This window comes from Pseudochaenichthys georgianus, chromosome 16 (assembly GCF_902827115.2).
Source record: "Pseudochaenichthys georgianus chromosome 16, fPseGeo1.2, whole genome shotgun sequence".
NCBI lineage: Eukaryota > Metazoa > Chordata > Actinopteri > Perciformes > Channichthyidae > Pseudochaenichthys > Pseudochaenichthys georgianus.
This window is the reverse complement of record NC_047518.2, coordinates 25,965,765-25,983,813: the sequence shown is the minus strand read 5'-3', so window position 1 is coordinate 25,983,813 and position 18,049 is coordinate 25,965,765. Positions and strand designations below refer to the sequence as shown.

At 40.6% G+C, this 18,049-nt stretch overlaps 2 protein-coding genes across 2 annotated transcripts; both read right to left on the bottom strand.

The window, feature by feature from the left end:
* Positions 1–336: 336 nt before the first annotated feature.
* On the bottom strand, positions 337–9,630 carry colq (collagen-like tail subunit (single strand of homotrimer) of asymmetric acetylcholinesterase). The gene is made up of 17 exons (XM_034102849.2): positions 9,431–9,630; positions 8,803–8,912; positions 8,417–8,518; positions 7,552–7,596; positions 7,375–7,401; positions 6,486–6,557; positions 6,204–6,266; positions 6,084–6,110; positions 5,810–5,854; positions 5,674–5,709; positions 5,485–5,565; positions 4,853–4,949; positions 4,135–4,265; positions 3,682–3,801; positions 3,436–3,577; positions 3,235–3,337; positions 337–2,131 (listed from the first exon to the last, which is right to left on the bottom strand). Exons 1-17 carry the CDS (start codon positions 9,525–9,527, stop codon positions 2,062–2,064), a joined length of 1,368 nt encoding a protein of 455 aa, XP_033958740.1. The 5' UTR covers positions 9,528–9,630; the 3' UTR covers positions 337–2,061.
* A 1,238-nt stretch (positions 9,631–10,868) lies between these two features.
* hacl1 (2-hydroxyacyl-CoA lyase 1) lies at positions 10,869–17,536 on the bottom strand. Its single transcript, XM_034103283.2, has 17 exons — positions 17,341–17,536; positions 16,981–17,085; positions 15,531–15,571; positions 15,378–15,458; positions 15,220–15,292; positions 15,062–15,139; positions 14,856–14,950; positions 14,664–14,776; positions 14,415–14,550; positions 14,105–14,210; positions 13,812–13,895; positions 13,559–13,660; positions 13,294–13,448; positions 12,836–12,994; positions 12,635–12,742; positions 12,336–12,522; positions 10,869–11,120 (listed from the first exon to the last, which is right to left on the bottom strand). Exons 1-17 carry the CDS (start codon positions 17,389–17,391, stop codon positions 11,088–11,090), a joined length of 1,707 nt encoding a protein of 568 aa, XP_033959174.1. The 5' UTR covers positions 17,392–17,536; the 3' UTR covers positions 10,869–11,087.
* Between the last annotated feature and the right edge of the window lie 513 nt (positions 17,537–18,049).

The following is an 18,049-nucleotide window of genomic DNA, read 5'->3' as shown; positions in this document are numbered from 1 at the left end:
CAACCTGTAACAATGTGCATAATGTCTAGGCCCAGACTCACTTCTAAGGGTCCATCGAGACAGAATGAAAAGCTGAAAAAACCCATTGCCTTTTCTGAGAACAGCAAGAGTTCACTGCCTGCTCTTACAGTCTAACACAGCACTCTACCGGGAGCTGCTGACAGCTCCTTTTTTCCACTTGATAGATATCAGCTTTGAGCTTACATCGAGTGCCCTGAAAGAACGTCAATAGCGTCTATTCCACAGCTTCGAATCACTCTCAACACTTCCTAACAACACAGGAAGCAAAGCCGCTAGCAAAACCTGATTGAAGTAGAAAAATGCAGCAGGTTTGAATTATTTATTCAGGTTTTATTTATTTTTTTAATTATTCACAACTACTGTATAAATCATACCAGAGAAATGAAACAAAAAATAATTTCCCTCATCCCAGTCACAGTGCATACATTATTTGATAAAGCCGAACAGTACGTTACCACATGCATGTTATGTTTCAGCATCGTTGTGCATACACAGTACAGGATACAGCACAGACAGACAGGCGACAGACAGGACATTCAACACAGTTTCCAAAAGGTATTTCATCTTTGTGCAAGGCACAGTTCATCATTTTCATACAAGGTGTGTCGTACAACTAGCTACACTCTGTGCAGAGCAAGACTGAGATTTCTAAAGACACCTAATGCACTGTCAATTGCAATGATTTACAAAACAGTGGAAGCGTTTCACACTAATAAGCACAGTATCACAAGCATGCGGAGACAATACAGTAACAGTCTTTATCTTTCAATTTTTTTGTACAGAATAATCACTTTATAACACCTACACGTACAGTATCAATATGGCTGAGAACAAGTCTCCCTTGGCACTGCGACTTATACACTAGCTTATGGAAAAGTCAGCTTATATCGGTCATTTTCACCTTTGGTGCCAAACACACAGCAGACTATATCTACACTGTTGAGTTTCTGTGTATATACTGTAAGACAGAAAAGACTGGATAAAGAGGTATTAGAGTAAATACAATAATGACCATAGGACAGGCTGGAATTGTAATTCTTCCCCCTTTTAGCAGCTACTGAGTATCACAGCCTTTCCTGTTTAGTGAGAGAATTAAGAACATTAACAGTTTCAAGCCTTCATATACAGTAGTATTTCTCACTAAAGCACAGAGAAGAACCTTGAGTTATCTGTGTGCTTAAGCGTACAGTCACTGCCATTTAATTTACAAAAGGAGTAGTGGGGGGTGCCTGTGAAAGGTGCTGTTTGGAGCTACATTACCTGTTGGTTCCTGAGAAGTTTTTTCGGGGAGATTTGTGAAACCTTGTCGAAACTGAAAGTCCCATGTCAATCACAGTTCCACCACAAGCTAATGATTCGACTCATTGAAATATCCCAAATGCATAATTCATGCACCTCTATCTCCATCCTTAACCATACTTTTGATCTAACTATTTGCATGGTTTAACCTTTTATAACTGAAATTGTTGATGCCTACACAGTACTGGCCTAGTCGTGGCAATAATAAGTATATTGATTGTTAACATGCTCGGATAGTGACAGCTGCTGTCACAGTAATCCCAGCCTCATGCAAATGCTGTGCGCTGCCATTGGCGCTGCAGTAGAATACCTGAGGCCACTGTTTCTCAACAGTAACTGGGTCAATAGAAATATGCCTCTGGCCCGGCTACTGCTCCTCTGCAACATCTCCCACTTAATTAAGTCTCGGCATGGCTGTTGCACAACTGTTGCACCCAGAGGCTGATTCATGGAGAGGAGGCCAGTCTTAGTCCTGCTTGTTAAGACTGAGTGCAGTTGTCCTGTGCATTTCCTAAGTGTGGGTGAAGGTTTTTCATCTCCACTCGCCGAATACAACTCCGGGGAGCTACGTGGCATCTCAGCAGAAATACAGAGAAGTTATGTATAATATATATATTCAGATTCATAGGCTGCCGCTACCCTCAGAGTCTTTTTGCTTGGAGTATTATTGTTCTTTTTTTTTTGCATGAAAATATTTCAAAGAGCACACAGAGGATCTCGCTGCACTGTCCAGCTTCCTCATCATGTGAAGTACTTGCAGTTTGTAGAGTCGATAACACAGTAGGGTGAGCACTTGAGCTGACCATATGACCTGCAAATAACAGGAGAAACATCACTTTTTGTTAAACATGGCAACATAACATTTCTCACAGTTGTATAGAGCTGGTTAATACACTGAACAAAAATATAAATGCAACACTTTTGTTTTTGCTCCCATTTTTCATGAGATGAACTCAAAGATCTAAAACATTTTCTATATACACAAAATAACCATTTATCTCAAATATTGTTCACAAATCTGAAAAGATCTGTGATAGTGAGCACTTCTCCTTTGCCGAGATAATCCATCCCACCTCACAGGTGTGGCATATCAAGATGCTGATTAGACAGCATGATTATTGCACAGGTGTGCCTTAGGCTGGCCACAATAAAAGGCCACTCTGAAACGTGCAGTTTTGCTTTATTGGGGGGGTCTGAAAACCAGTCAGTATCTGGTGTGAGGGGTAGGGTTAGGGTTAGGGTAATGTTGTGAATCGAGTGGCCCATGGTGGTGGTGGGGTTATGGTATGGGCAGGCGTATGTTATGGACGACGAACACAGGCCACTCGATTCACAACATTACCCTAACCCTATACATGTCATAACATTAAGACAACATATTCAAGGTGGTTTTCAAAAACATATTCCCGTCAAGTTTGTTTTTTTATAAATCGCAAACATTGCTTAGAAACTGGCGTACGCCATCTTTTGAGCATACGCACCGTTTATAAATGAGGCCCCTGAACTTTTGAAAGAACATCCATAAACATTCATCTGTTTGCATCTTGCAAATTATTTATCTAATACATCACATTCCATTTACTTGTATATAGAATCTTCTTGCACTATTTCTATTGTATTTGTATTTGCTTGCACTATTCTATCTGTTTTATTTGTTCTATCTCCTATATGTTGCACTGTTGGAGGAGCCTGGTCTACGGTTTTCATTGACATATCTACACTGTAGCTAATGTACAAATGACAATAAAGCCTTGAAATCTTGATGAAGATTTAATCAAAAAAGTCTACATATTTTGTGAAAGCATCAATGACCAACCCTACACTATCGTCACAATATTGATTTTGAGGTATTTGGTAAAAATGTGATATTTGATTCTGAATATCGAGTTGTGTTGAGTTGTATACTGTGCTTACCCTGGAAGATATGAATTACATGTCTGGTATCCAAAGTCCTTTCCATCACACTCCTCAGCCCCCTCATAGCGGTATCCGTCTCCGCAGTAGGCGTGTTTACACTCTGTGGTAAGGGGAGACAGCAGAGGTGGATTGGTCATGTTATATGCGTTCAGCAAAGTGGAACTAAGGAGCTATTATAGACCACCGAACATGACTTACTGACGCAGCCGTCCGTGACGACTCTGTTGCTGTCATCACATTGCTCCCCGGTAGAAATCTGCACAATCCCGTCACCGCAGTAACCCTCATCATCAGGTGCGTTTTCCATGGACTGGAACGGCGTTATTGGGAATGGGAAAGTCTAAAAAATAGTTAAAAACATTGGGAAAAAAAAATAAAACTGCTTTTAAAGTCAGCGTTTGCAAACAATATGAAACAAACTCATTTTGCTGAATGCAATGATACCTGGATCGGCAGCCAGCCATCAATGTCTCTGAAATAGAGAGATCTCTGGTCTTTGCGGAATGCCAGAGCATTATCTGTGTGAAGGCGCTCCAGTTCCTCCTCATTGCTTACAACAAATATCTGAGTGAAGAAATTGATGTGGATTTTGAAATCAAGGCCCATTGAAATGCAATTTTGAGATATGGAGCTTCAACATTAAATATCTAATATGGCAGTATTCATCTCAGAGCAACATCCAGGCATACTTTTATCTCTAAAATCTTTTATCATTAATACATGTACGCAAAATGTATTAAAACTTAACAATACCTGTTTTGTTTTTAAACTCCTAGGTTAAAATAACATGTAGTTACAGTAATCAGAGGTTTATACAGTATATTCGTTTTTTGGAATTGATTTGTCAATATCAAAAGTAAATTACAAAAAACTGTATACAGCATATTAAATACTCACCGCAGGTACTTTAAGATAGTTTCCTCTGGAAGGATAATCCTCAATTGGAGAATTACTGGGAGAGCCGCAGCTACACTTTCCAGGAGACCCCGGTGTACCACGAGCCCCCTTTGTTCCAACCATGTTCAGTCCTATTACACATACATAGAGAAAGATATTGTATTAAAAGACAAAAAGCTTAACATGTGTAGTTCCATGTAACTGAAGTGAGTAGCTGTGTTAAAGTGTAGAGTGACTTGTAGAAATAGCATATGTCATGAAATGTAGTATCCTGAATTAATCTATTAAGAAGTAAAAGCAACCAACTTCACTCTGAAATGTGATCAAGATGACAAATGAAATGTTAAATGTATTTATCTGGTGACATTATTTATGTAAACAGAAAAAGGCTTGTCATCTGTGAATCCATTTTAGCCCCATGATGTCATGAACACAGCCTCTTGTTTCACCTTGGGAGATAGAGTTTCTCTGGTGATAAATCTGACTACCGGTGTTACACTGGTCCAAAGCTGACACAGGCTTTGCTGCCTCTCACACTGCTAGCACAGCTTTTCCATACTCAGCGAAAGTGTAGGGCCACACACACCAATCACTTCAAGTGGATGCAGGAAAATGAATGTCCCTGACTGAACTGAACAATGTGTATTATTATGTCATCATTTAAAAGTAGTCAAGAGTTTTAAATCTGTTAGAAAATGAAAAGGGTCAAAGTTCTCACCTGTGGCAGGGGAACCCGGAGGACCAGGGTGGCCTGGAGTCCCCTGAGGGCCTGCAGGTCCCATAGGACCAACACCACCCGTGTCTCCTTTCCCTCCCTGCAACAACATCAAAAAATACACAGTATGGTTCAATCGAAAAGGTAAAAACTAAAACCAAATCCTGACTGCGTACAAATAAAAAATGACATTTAAAGAGAAATCCTTAATAATAATAATAATAATAATAATAATAATAATAATAATAATAATAATAAGTGTATTTAGTATAGCACCTTTCACATAAATAGAATTCACAAAGTGCTTCACAAGAAAGAACAAAAGTTAAAATAAAGACCACAGAAACATGAATACAATAACAACATGAGGCAGAAATGTAAGGTCAACATAAAAACAAAAAACAGACCACGTGGAGTCCTGAAAGGAACAAACATAAGAACAGAACACATCACACACATCTCAAGTAGAAACAAAAGCCAATGTAAAAAGATAGGTGTTCAGTAGTTTTTGAAAAGCTTCTACAGAGACTGCAGAGCGGATAGGGAGAGACACACCTCTTGATAATTACGTAATGTATAACTGTATTTAGTGCTGTTTGGAAATAAAGCAAAGAGAATGTACACTAACTCCTCACCTGCTTGCCTCGCTTCCCTGGTCGGCCAGTCGGTCCTCTGTTTCCTGAGATCCCAGGTTCTCCTTTCGGACCCATTTCTCCCTGCAAAAACAATCATATCAACTCAACATTCAACATGAGCACATTTAAAAAAGTTGTAATACTGAGGAACAAATGTAAAGCTCCTTCTTGTTTGAATTTGTTTCTTACTTTCTGTCCAAGCATTCCTGGGAAACCCATCACACCCTGTGGACGAAGAACAGTAGAGGATAATATAGCATTCAGCAGATAAGGCACAATATGGCTGCTATGGTAACAACCACTGCTGCTGATCAACTCTGCCCACCTTGTCGCCTTTTCCTCCACTCTCACCACGATCTCCTCGAGAACCCTGATGGAGCACATTGTGTTATGTTGGATATGAAGAGTTCATTTCAAAAATCAGATTCAAGCAAAAAAGACAAATGAAACATCCAACACTGGTTTAATTGATTTTCCTTTATTAGTTACACAAACAAGCATGATTTAGGGATACAAATATATACAAAGATATCAGTAATTTCAAATGCATATCCAATTACATTTGATATTAAATGATAATAAAGGAAGGAATGACATACCTTTTCTCCTTTATAACCAGGTAAACCCTTAAATTAAAGACACAAAATATGTAAGATTAAATAAAGCAGTGGGAAAGTGAGATCACCCTACATCGCTGTAGTTCATAATGTGTCTCATACCTTTGGCCCAATCGGTCCTCTGGCTCCAGGTAATCCCATAAGCCCTGAGTCTCCTTTCTCCCCCTGACAAACAGTAGAGAACATTAGGAATAAGACACTTGTGGATAGGCTTCATTTATTTGGATGCATGTCCCAAAGTAGAAGTGACAAGTAATTGTTTTACTATTTCAATCAAGCATTCATATAGAAAAACTAACACTCACCTACTCCACCTTGTGTTGGCCCTAACTGGTCTCATGTCACTTAATATATCATCTACATTATGAGATCTGACTTACTCACTTTGGGCCCACTTGGTCCAGGCCATCCAGCTGGTCCCATTTTCCCAGGGAGTCCAGGGGCACCTGTCCGACCCTATCCAGAGACATCCATTTCAACACATGATCTCCGATATAAAAACACATTATAAAACGAACACTGCGCCAGCTGAAGAGGCAATTATGTGATTATAAAATCAGGGCTCCTTATGCCTTTTAGTTTTGCAGATTAAAAAAAAGCAAAGCAATGTAAGTGGAGGATTTGCTGCATCAGCTGACAGCCTGCCTGCTACAGTATTTATCAAACACTGCTGCACATGTAGGGGGAGAATGACTCTAACGAGCCCTGTCACTTTGCTCTCTTTAATTAAATGATGAGCTGTATATAGAACAGGAGCCCGTGCTTGTGGGAAATAAAATGATTTATGACCTGGCTGAAGCACTAAGCTAAATTGCACTGCAGTGCTGCAAAGCTGCTCGGTCAGGCCACCCGCCATGGAGGCTCTCCCACTGGGACGCTTTCGATGCTCGCCCACAGTGGCCGATCGTTTAAGGAGGTCACTTTACAATCAAGCTGTGTGGGCTTGTTTCTGCTCTCCTAATGGAGAGGGAGGAACATCTGACAGAGAGGTATGATGCTGGGTGTCTTAAAGGAGTAAAGTGAGGAGATATGCTGCTTCTCAGTGAGAGGAGACCATCGCTCTGTCTTTATAACAGCCTGTCTCCTTCGCATCATGTCAGTGTTTCTGTGCTGTCTCTTGTCAAGGTTGTTCTAGCACACAATTCCTTGATGTAACACAACAGGCCCTGGCAGCCCTCTGAGTTACAGCTCGCGAGGAGGCGGAGGCTCTGTATCTCATACTTGAGTAAATCCACTTAGCGGAGAATATAGAGTGATTAATGGAGACTCTCACCTTTTTCCCAGGTCTTCCGATTTCTCCCTGACAACAGGATGCGGAGGAGGGGACAAGGACAGCATCCATTTAATTAACTTCCAGCGAGCATTTTGTCATGTGCAACAGGTCGATAAACTTGACTTTACAAAATAATGAATAGATTTAAAATGTATATCTATTATGTTAACTGCTTACCTTCTCTCCGTTGCCCCCTTCTATTCCAGGTAAACCAGGTGGACCCTGATGAACATAAAAAAAACAATCAAATGATGGCATATGCTCGTAAATCTCAGAGATATCCATCTAAATTAGTTTTGTTGTCCACAACGTTCCACTGCAAAGTCATGTTTGCTTCTGGGAGGACACAGCGGCAGTTTCAATTAGCTAAAGGCTGAGTGGCCACTATTGATTAAAAAAGTGCCTTGTGGGTCTCTTTTGATAAACGCGAACGCTGCTGCAGTCCAGTGGGTGCTGTAACAGCCTGAGATGGGCAAAGCGCTACCAATCATTTGGTCAATCTGCTTCTCGCTTACAAAATGCTGGTTTAACAGAGGATGAGGCTGGATTTGCAAGCACCTATTAAACCAAAACGTCTTTCAATCTTTCACCACCAAAGTACACAAACACATGGGCACATACTTGTGTTGGTAATCCCTGGAATTTACGCGACCCAGTACGCCTTTCCAGGCCGACAGCTCTTCGGATAGTTTCTGAGAATGATATGTGGGCCACTGGCAGCCAGTGGAAAAAGGCTATTTGTGTCTGAGCTAAATGTAGAGCGTTAATGGATCGCTGTGTTGCACTGGCCAGAGAAATCCCCATCTCCTGCAGGAACTCTCAAGTTGAAGAGGATATTGGGCTAATATGTTGTTGGAGGACTAATTCTCTACACCTTGAAACCCCAGAGACAGTCTGTGATTCAGTCATACTGACAGCCAATCCCGAGTAAGTCCAGTTGTGGGAGGTGTGTTGGAATGGTGTAATGATGGTGATGCCAGATCTACAAAACATTATTAATTCTGTGATGAACCATGATGCGTGGGAAGAGTCTGGATCCTACCTGAGGTCCAGAGGGGCCAGCGGGCCCTGGGAATCCCTGTACGCAGGAAGAACCTTTGTGACCATTGCCTGGCTTTGACTCACGACCATCAATCTCTTCATTCTGTAGAAGAAAAAAAAAGAAGGTATTTCTTTTACAGCTTTCTAAGTATTGTTTAGATTATTTAATATGTTTGATGTTGATAAAGGTTGTCAAAGAAATGAATGTCTGGATTTCATAACAATGCACATTAAAGGCCTTTTGTAGCCACGTCTTCCTGCAGATGAGTGTTGAAATGATGTTATCCGGGGGTCAAGACAAATTAAGTGTGGGGCGGTTTGGAAATCATCCAAAGACATATCAACGTAAGATATTCCACGATTGAAAGTCACATGACTTTGACTCACATGACTGTTGCGGTGCCAAAGAGCAGGGGGTGGAGGAAATAGTGGGGGTGGAGGCGGACTCAGTAAACAGCATGGGCTGAATCTCCTCTGCTGCTCCTGGGAACTGAGAGCTGGACAAGGTGTGCATGCAGTCAGTGATGACAGGGGTCAGAATTAGAAGGAGATAGTCAGAAGAGAAATAAGAAGAGCAATGCTTAACTAATGACACATGGACATGCACTGGCAACTGAGGTATTGTGACTAATATCACACATACACAGTACACATTGGACAAGTCAAAGAGGTGTAAACATGCATGAGCAGCATAAGCAAGAGGGGAACAGGTGCAATATGAAATAATGACACCCATCCAGCAGAGTTCTCGGAGCGGGACACAGATATGAAGTGTCTGTGCCTCTTACTGAAGGACTGGAGCTAGTCTCCCTATTTATAGAGGCATTTACAGTACTACCTCATGGGCGACAAGAAAAATAAAAACAAGAGTATTTCTCAAAGACACCGAGCTCAAAATGAATCCCAAAGCTAGACATTTCCATGCTTCTACAACCAACTCTCTAAGCAACTGTTCATGCATAGTACTGTATGTACAGTACAAACACAAACACGGGCAGGATTTTTAGATTCTTACCTGCTGGGATTGACATGAAGTTGTCCAGAAAAGAGGACTGAGCCAGGCCATAACAAAACAAAAGTGGCAGATACAGTCCAAGTGTTAGAAGAGTCATGTTGATCCAGATAGTTGCCTGACTTTATTTCTGAGCCACAGCAGCCCTTACACACTGCCTTTCTCTCTCCCTCTCTCCTCACTGTGCTCTCCCTCTGCTCCCCTCCCTCTCCGCTCGCTCTGTCTCCTTTACGCCCTCCGAAGAGGGGACGCAGACCAATGCCTATTAAACCTTTCCTCTGCATCAGTGTGCGCTAAAATTACAGAAGACAGCCGCCAGCTGCTTCGAGTGCCAATATTAGACCTTTACAACTGCAGGGGGTGCCTTTTGTTGTTTCCACTGCTCTCACAGGGAGACTTACTGTATCACGACTGGCACATGAGGCTTTTGTGCAAATAGGATTCTGCACGAGATGTCATCTGTACATCCTGAGACAACAAGTGCATCAGTCGGCTGTTCTTTGTATTTATTAGTCATTAGTCAGAGTTACCATTTAATCCCAGCCAGATTGGTTTTATTGCCCAGTCTCTCCGACTAAATTAAGTGGCTGCTTTTCTAATGAGGCTCTTTGGGGGCTGAGAGACATACAAAAACAACAACTAGAAATACAAGTAACTTCCATTTACACTTCAACTATAGTGATATAAATAAATATTTTGCTTGTCGACAACTGAACACAAATTATTAAATTAAATCTGGAGGAGATTGTAAAAAATAATGCAAAGTGATAATAACTAATACACAATCTAATAAAAAAATTATCACACTGTGAACTCTCAGAAATATCTAGATATTTCATAAGATTGCTACTCCTGCTTCTAAAAAGCCCCTAACCATGTTCAAAGCTGTTTCTGACCATGTGTGAAATCAATGGAGGCTGTAAATGTGTGCTGTACAAAAACGAATTGAATTGAATTGTTTTGCAGCACTGAGTAGACCATAAAATCACTTTCTTAGCGTTTTAATAATCCATATACTAAATGTTTGACTACATAAATGGACATCTTTGAGACTCAATCTATGTTCATTGCATATTGGTATTGTGAGCCTTTCATTTCTTTAGACAATTTTGCACATTTCTGAATGAAACTACCAGTCCTAAAACAACAAAGCTCTTACAATTTTAATTTAGACATTTCGTACATATGTTTTATTGTAATTATATCATTTTTTATTGTATTTTTCCCTTCTATTCTATAATTATGTTTCTTCATTTTCCAAATGCTTTTATTTTTTCATTTGAACTAGTCTTACTATGTTTATGCACAAAGCTAATTTCTTGCATGCCAAAAGAATAGCAATAACACTGATTCTGAGGTTAATAATATTTCATATTAACTATGTGAAAAGAAAATGGATAAAGATTTAAAACAAAAAAATAAAGACGAATAACATTAAGTGTATGTGTAAAATTGTTTTATTTTTGTATTCATTATTTAGTTATTTGTAATACTACTGTGTAGTAAGAATTGATTAAAAAAGATTCAGTTATTTCATGGAAACAATCACAAAAAGCTACAGCAGCTTTATAATGATCCAGTTTGAGTTTCCATAAGGAAAACGGTCACTGGTGTTCTGATAATGTTCTGGACAGAGGAGGAGGCAGATCCCTCGTTCAGTCTATAGGTTGGAGCGTGTGAGCCAAGGGAACTCCTGCAATACAAACAACACAGCATTACATTAGACCTTAGGTTACAGAGCTATATGAGGAAAAAGTCCAAAAACAACCTGAAAACGGATAACAGTCTCGAGGCAAACAATAGGCCAGCACACCTAATAAGAGGACAAGTCTTTCTCGGGGCCACAGAGAGCACAGCGCCATGGATACGGCCCTCAATACAACCTTCAAACATGTCTGCGAAGGGTTGCGTAGATACATTCAACATAAACAGAGGGCCTTGCTTTCTAATTATGAGGACCCTGAAATAGAAAGGTCAGGTTGGTGTGAGGTGGAGGGATTGTGAGAGGAATACAATAGTTCTGCAGTGCACCTGGAGTGTGTGGATTACTGCTCAGTAAGGCATGTCAGCCATGCAGCTAGAAGGATGAGGCCAGAGCCAAGTAAACACCAAACCGTTTGTTGCTCTGCACTCATGAGCGAGATGCTGCTGCTTTTAATCTCGCCGGGCTTTGCTGCTGCGACTGTCGATGTCATCGGGGTCATTGTTCATCTCATTTCTGTACTACTGTCTCAGGGGGAAACAGGTAAATATGAGACATCAGGTCACAATTTCCCGTGTCTAAAATCACGTCATGTCTGCAAGGGTGCTGGACCATAAAAGGAATCAATTATTGTATTACAAAATAACTTAGACCTCAATTGTTATGACCGCTGCCACGTTCCTGACCCTTTAATCTTGTCTCTCTAGAAGTCTGCAAAAGGGATGTATTTGAGCAGCTTTACGTCCTGTACATGTCCAATCGACGAATGCACAGAAATCTGGGCATTTGATTTCAGCCAGGGATATTAATGGTGAAGCTAATTGGGTGGGTATTCTGTTCAAACCGTCAAAATGTACAGTATCTGTTGGTGGTGCCATCCCCCTCTAATAACGACTATCTTTATTAACATGCAGATTTCACCTTTGACAAATTAATTCCAAGTGTCCTTGGTTGAGGCATTGACCATTGTTTGAGAAAAGCACAACGGTGTTTGAGGCAGCAGGAAAGTGGTGTTTCAGCATCATTCACTCACATCCACAAGAGGGCATGGCATTTCAACAGGATCTATGCTTATAATTGACTGCCTGCCATTCAAAGGACTCCAACTTCAAAATAAAACTTGAGTGGAGTCTTTTATTTTGACATGAACTTCTCATAGAGACTGTGATGACTCTACTGTATATATTCCTGACCGGTGGCAGTTACCTGCTGTTTCCTGTCGGAAGAGGGGTCGATGAGCACGTTGAGGAGACTTGGTTTCTCCCAGTCACTCAGGCTCTGCTGTAAAGCATTGCGCAGCTCCTCCACCGTCCTCACCAGGTACCCTCGACCTCCAAATGCTGTCATGACCTCATCATAGCGTGCCTCAGGTAGGAGGGTCACAGGAGGGGCTCTGACAAGCAACATAAGGACATGAGATACATTTCATTACATCACAGTTGATGACATGTAGGAAACAATTACAGTGAATAGTCAAATGCTGGGACTGATGTTGTGGGACTCACATAGTGGTCAGATCTCCCATTTTTTCCATTTCTTTCCATGTCTCAGGATCCACTCCGCTGTAAATACCATTGTTATTGACCACAATGATGACCACAGGGAAATTATACCTGTAAAACAAAACAGACAATATGCAATTAACTAACAGTGGGGTATTGAAGTGTATAGAGTATGTGGGGTAGAAAGGGAGGAAACCAACCCACCGGCACATTGTTTCTACTTCCATGCCAGAAAATCCAAAAGCGCTGTCTCCTTCCACACAGACTATCCTCTGGTTTCTGTTCTCGCTCCTCTCCACAGCCGCTGCGGCTATAGCAAAGCCAAGGCCTACTCCCATTGTTCCAAATGTACCAGCATCCAACCTGCACATCACCAGGATTAGCGTACAACCTGATCCCATATTAGGTACTTCGTTTCAACAAATACATTTTCCAGTTGGTATCAGTATTCAAACCTTAGAGTCTCTTCCTCTAAAAGCCTTTGGCACAAATCCTTGTAAAGCATAATCTTTATATGACAAGAGCTCCGACAATATTCCCCAAAGTCTTTCAGATGCCTACTGTAATACCACGTCTGTCTTCTTTTCTATTTATATTTGGGGACATATAACATAATCGACTAATGTGTATCTTTATGTGCCGTTACAATAAAACTGCCTTGCCTGTGTCGAGGTAGGTAGTTGTTCAACATAGTGCGTCCTATGTCCATAGTGTTTGCACCCTCACTGACAATGATACAGTCCTGTGGCAGCAGCTGGGAAACATGATGAAACACTGTGTAGTAGTTCATGGGCACAGTGGACTGAAGAGCCATCGCCTGTGGATAGTGAGGGGGAAAGAATGCATGAATAATAATACATTAAAAATAGTGACAATATGAAAAACAAGGTGAGCAACATTATCATTCAAAATGGAGTCTAAATTCACCTTGGATATTTTTGCATTAGCTGCAATTTTGTCCTTCAGTGTGCCCCACCACTCTGCGTCAGAGGGATATTTCCAGCCATCTTTATGTACGCCTTCCAGAAGCTGAAAAACAAGCACACAAACAAAGAATCAAAGACATTTCCACAAACACACATATGAGCTGTAAGGATATATTTAATGCACAACAAACATAAGCACACAAAGGAGAGGGATTCATCAGAAAGAGTATGTGGGCCCGCTGAGTTGTAGTTACCTGTGTGACAATAGCGTTGATGTCTCCCAGGAGAGCAACAGCCGGCCTCACATTGTTTCCCATCTCCTCAGGACAAAGGTCAACCTGCACAAAGAGCACACTCTTGTTATCACAGCACACGTGGAGGAGATATGGCTCAAGAAAACAAATTAACTGCACTTGCACGACAATATTAAGATATTTTCACTTGCTTTTTGTTTTTACCAGTGAGGTATTTCTAACATTAGTGGTGGTGTCAGAGGCAAAACTGATTTTCCACAAATAGACAATTTAGCCATTGCTCATTTTCAAACCTGAAGGATCTTGACATCGGGGTCAAATCTAGGTGGCTGACCAAAATGCAGCATCCAATTCAACCTGGCTCCAAGCAGAAGCACAACATCAGCCTGGAGAAGAGCTCTGAGAAAGAAAAGAGGACGAGGTGGGGCACTATTGAGTTAAAACAAAAATTGTACATTAAAATGAATATATATACATTGGGATACATGTGTTTATTTATAAGTAATGACATTTTCCTTTATGATAATAATAATAATATTGGCTCAAATGAATGCATTTAAACTTTTTGATGCCTGCATATTCCTATAGTTAAAGGAGGCTGACCTGGAGCGGGCAGCAGCCACACAGTTGGGGTGATCATCAGGAAGGACCCCCTTCCCCATGGGGGTGGGCAGAAATGGCAGACCGCTCATTTCCACAAACTCCCTCAGAGACGTTTCTGCTCGGCCATAGGCTGCTCCTGTTGGGCATCAATACTCATGTTATCATGACTTATCTGAAGATCAACTCTGATTCACGAGTCATATAGAAAACATGGGGTTTCTAGAGTGAGAATGTTTCCTTTGAGGTAACCTTTGCCGATGATGATTAACGGTCTTTTAGCTGCTTTCAAGACAGATACGGCTTCTGTGATTGCACTGTGGTCAGCCAAACTCACTGGGGGAGATGGACAGCAGGATACAACTCTGCACGACAAACACACATCTGTAATCAGAGAAGTGATACTATGCAGAAAAACAATCAACAGCAAAAATGACAGCCTACCTGACTTGGCTCCTGTCCACTTTAGCATTGACCATGTCCCCAGCGATATCCACATAACAGGCACCTGGACGCCCATACATACTGGTCCGGACTGCCTATAAGAAACAGATTAAAAAATATATCATCCAACTTTGAGATACTTTACTTAGTCTGCTGTACTAAATAAAACAAATGTAAGAGAGTGCAACAATAAGCCGGTATGTCACCTTTTCTATCACTGAAGGGATGGCTTCCAGACTGCTGGGTCTGGCAGAGAACTTGCTATAAAGGCGACATGCTTCCACCTACCAACAAATACAAAATAAAACGTTTCAATTCAATGAAGCATCGGTGGACAAACATCCACATTAAAAGTGTGCATTACCTGAGGAAATTCTTGAAAAGCTCCTGCTGTTTCCTGGTTTTGATCTGAGGAGCCTCCAATAACAACCACCGGCCTGCGAAAAGCAAACACATTAGAAAGGATAAATATTAAGAATTTTACACTGCAATCTGCATCAGTATCAGTTTGTGAGGGCATACCAGCAGTTCACGTTAGCATTGGCCATTCCACCCAGAGCATGAATGAGTCCCGGTCCAGACACCACCAGACAGGCACCTGGTCTGGAAACAAACAGCAACATGTAAGAGACATCCATCTCCTTCCATGATTCTGTTCAGTTACTATTACCTTACCTCCCAGTGAGGTATCCAGTGGCAGATGCTGCATAGCACGCCTGTTGTGTGACATAAATGATGGTATATTAAAATATGATTGTGTTGTTGAGGATTATAAATGCAGTGTAGCAGAATAATAAGTGTTTACCGCAAGGCCGTATTCATGGAGTCAACATTGGGGGGGACCAAAAATTCAATAAAAATGTGAATACTAATTTCCTGCCATTCTAAAGGAAAATACATAAAAAATCACTAACACATTGGATACTTTAAAACCTGTTAAACCCCATGCCCCTGCCCGTGGGGGCAAAACACAACAATAGTCACGAAACTGTGTCTCAGGCATGGGTGTAGGAAGCATCCTCAATGTGGGTGGGACAATTTGATGGGGGGTGTGGGCGGGTGGGGGACCTAACCTCCTCTAGGGGGGCATGCTCCCCCGGGAAGATTTTATTTTTAAATGTTGAAGTTAAAAGCATCAATCTGGTGCACTTTGAGAGCAACATTAGGGACTAAATCTATGGATACATCTCAACAACACCCATGTGAAACAGAACTGAACAGATTTACTTTTTCTTTATGCATATTTTACAAATCACTCCCTTTTTAAACTGTAGTATGAGTTGGAATGATTTCATACCTGTTATTCTGTTATTCTCTTATTTTGTATAACTATAATGATCATATAAAGGTGTGCCTTGGAAATACTTGTTTTGCATCAATCTTGATACAGGGTACTTATTATATGTTATAGTTTGGATTCCTAAAGCTTTTAGTCTACTATCCCATCATTCAAGGGTGGTTTTCACAATAAGTAATGGTTTATTTTTTGCACGGACACTATCATTTACATTTTTTTACTATGTTCAATCTGAATTTACTTTAAAAACATCTATATTGATATCTATATTATATACTGACACTAGCCCGCCAAACCCTGGCTAACAACTGAAACCAGCTAGCCCACAGCTAGTTAGCTACTATTCCTGAAAAGTTCGGTTTTAACATCAGAACTACAAGTTACTTACACAAAGAAGCTAAACCGGAGGGTTCATTAACATTACCATTACGAAATAAAATAATATAGATTACTTTAGGGCTAACTAGAAAAGATACCAGAACTGATGGAGGGCAAATTAAAACATGACTGACCTGCTTGGAGCATCAAGCTAACTGAAGGTGGACTCAGACGTGCAACAGCGAAATACACCCGCGGGTACAAAATAAGGAACCAATTTACATATGAAAAGAAATATCATTTTGGTGAAGCTCACAATAACAGAAAATATAGATTTTCAAGTATACAAATAACCAAAATAAAGAAGTCATAGAATAGCAATTTTATTTAAATAAAAAATAAAAACTTTTTTTTTTTTGCTATTTATTGGGGGGGACATTTTGAGTGTATCTGAATATTGGGGGGGATGTGTGTCCCCCAATGTATATGGTGAATACGGCCCTGGTTTACCGCTTGTTCGTTGCGCATTCCAATATATTTGATCCCTGCAGCCTGAGCAGCCATGGCCACTTCTATGATAGGAACACCGACTATCCCAAACATGTACTCCACTTTCTGCACGAAGAAATGAAGAAACAAAACCACACCGACATAAGACTTTTAAGAGGCAATGTGATAAGAAAAATAACTGCATTGTATTTAAAGTTAATGCTTAGACTTGACTGCGCAACACTTGAACTTTGACACACTTTTTTCACGCGTGGTTACATTGTTAAAGTTCATTTCAGAAACCGCTGCTCAGTAAACGGAAAGCTTACAATAAGAAGTTAGAACTTTCTAAATCAGTCATTTATTTTTGAACTGTCTTACCTGAGCCTTTAGGGACTCGGCAATAAGCTGAGCTCCTGTCACTTCGTCCATTGCTGCTCAGTTAGACACGACTTATGTTATGACTCTGTTGTGTAGCTGCAGAGATGAACTGAGGCCAGAACTGTCATAAACTGTCGCAACTACAGTAACAAGCTATCTGCTTGTTTGCTTCTATCTGCCCCTGGAATATGCAACGCTTCCGGGTTGTAAGCCAATCACGGGAGACACTACGCTTGACATCACACAATAGCATTACACATATGTCTGGTTGAACTAGTGAAGAGAAAAACAACTGCAATGTTTTGTTTTTGCTTTTTAAATTACTAAATTAACTACATCTTTGAGCGAGAGGAGGTGCGACACTCTCGGAAGTCATTTCCTAACAAATAACTGCTAACAAAGCACTTATATACTAATAAAGGACTGGCTTATCTAAAGCCAGTTGAGTAGCACTTGAAATGTTTGGCTCTCTGAAACCTGATGTACTTATATGATTCTGTTTTCTTCAAGGTTGTATCTTCCTGGTCGAATGTACTTATTGTAAGTCGCTTTGGAGAAAAGCGTCAGCTAAATTCAATGTAATGTAATTTCAAAACAAAAGCCCTCGTATGGTAAAAGACACTTGATGATAGATAAAGGTTTTGAGATGTCGTTGGAATTACAAGAGAAGCATTAATGCCCTCTGAGCCTATATTGATCAAACTAGCGT

What these genes read in the sequence shown, in the direction of transcription:
- colq (XM_034102849.2), bottom strand. Translation starts at nt 9,527, where the DNA reads ATGACTCTTCTAACACTTGGACTGTATCTGCCACTTTTGTTTTGTTAT. An exon ending in AAGGGGGCAACGGAGAGAAG is followed by an intron (nt 7,402 to 7,551) that starts GTAAGCAGTTAA and finishes TCCTGTTGTCAG; the next exon opens with GGAGAAATCGGAAGACCTGG. An exon ending in CTGGTTATAAAGGAGAAAAG is followed by an intron (nt 5,855 to 6,083) that starts GTATGTCATTCC and finishes GTGCTCCATCAG; the next exon opens with GGTTCTCGAGGAGATCGTGG.
- hacl1 (XM_034103283.2), bottom strand. Translation starts at nt 17,391, where the DNA reads ATGGACGAAGTGACAGGAGCTCAGCTTATTGCCGAGTCCCTAAAGGCT. An exon ending in AACTACCTACCTCGACACAG is followed by an intron (nt 12,995 to 13,293) that starts GCAAGGCAGTTT and finishes GGTGATGTGCAG; the next exon opens with GTTGGATGCTGGTACATTTG. An exon ending in ATGGGAGATCTGACCACTAT is followed by an intron (nt 12,523 to 12,634) that starts GTGAGTCCCACA and finishes GTTGCTTGTCAG; the next exon opens with AGCCCCTCCTGTGACCCTCC.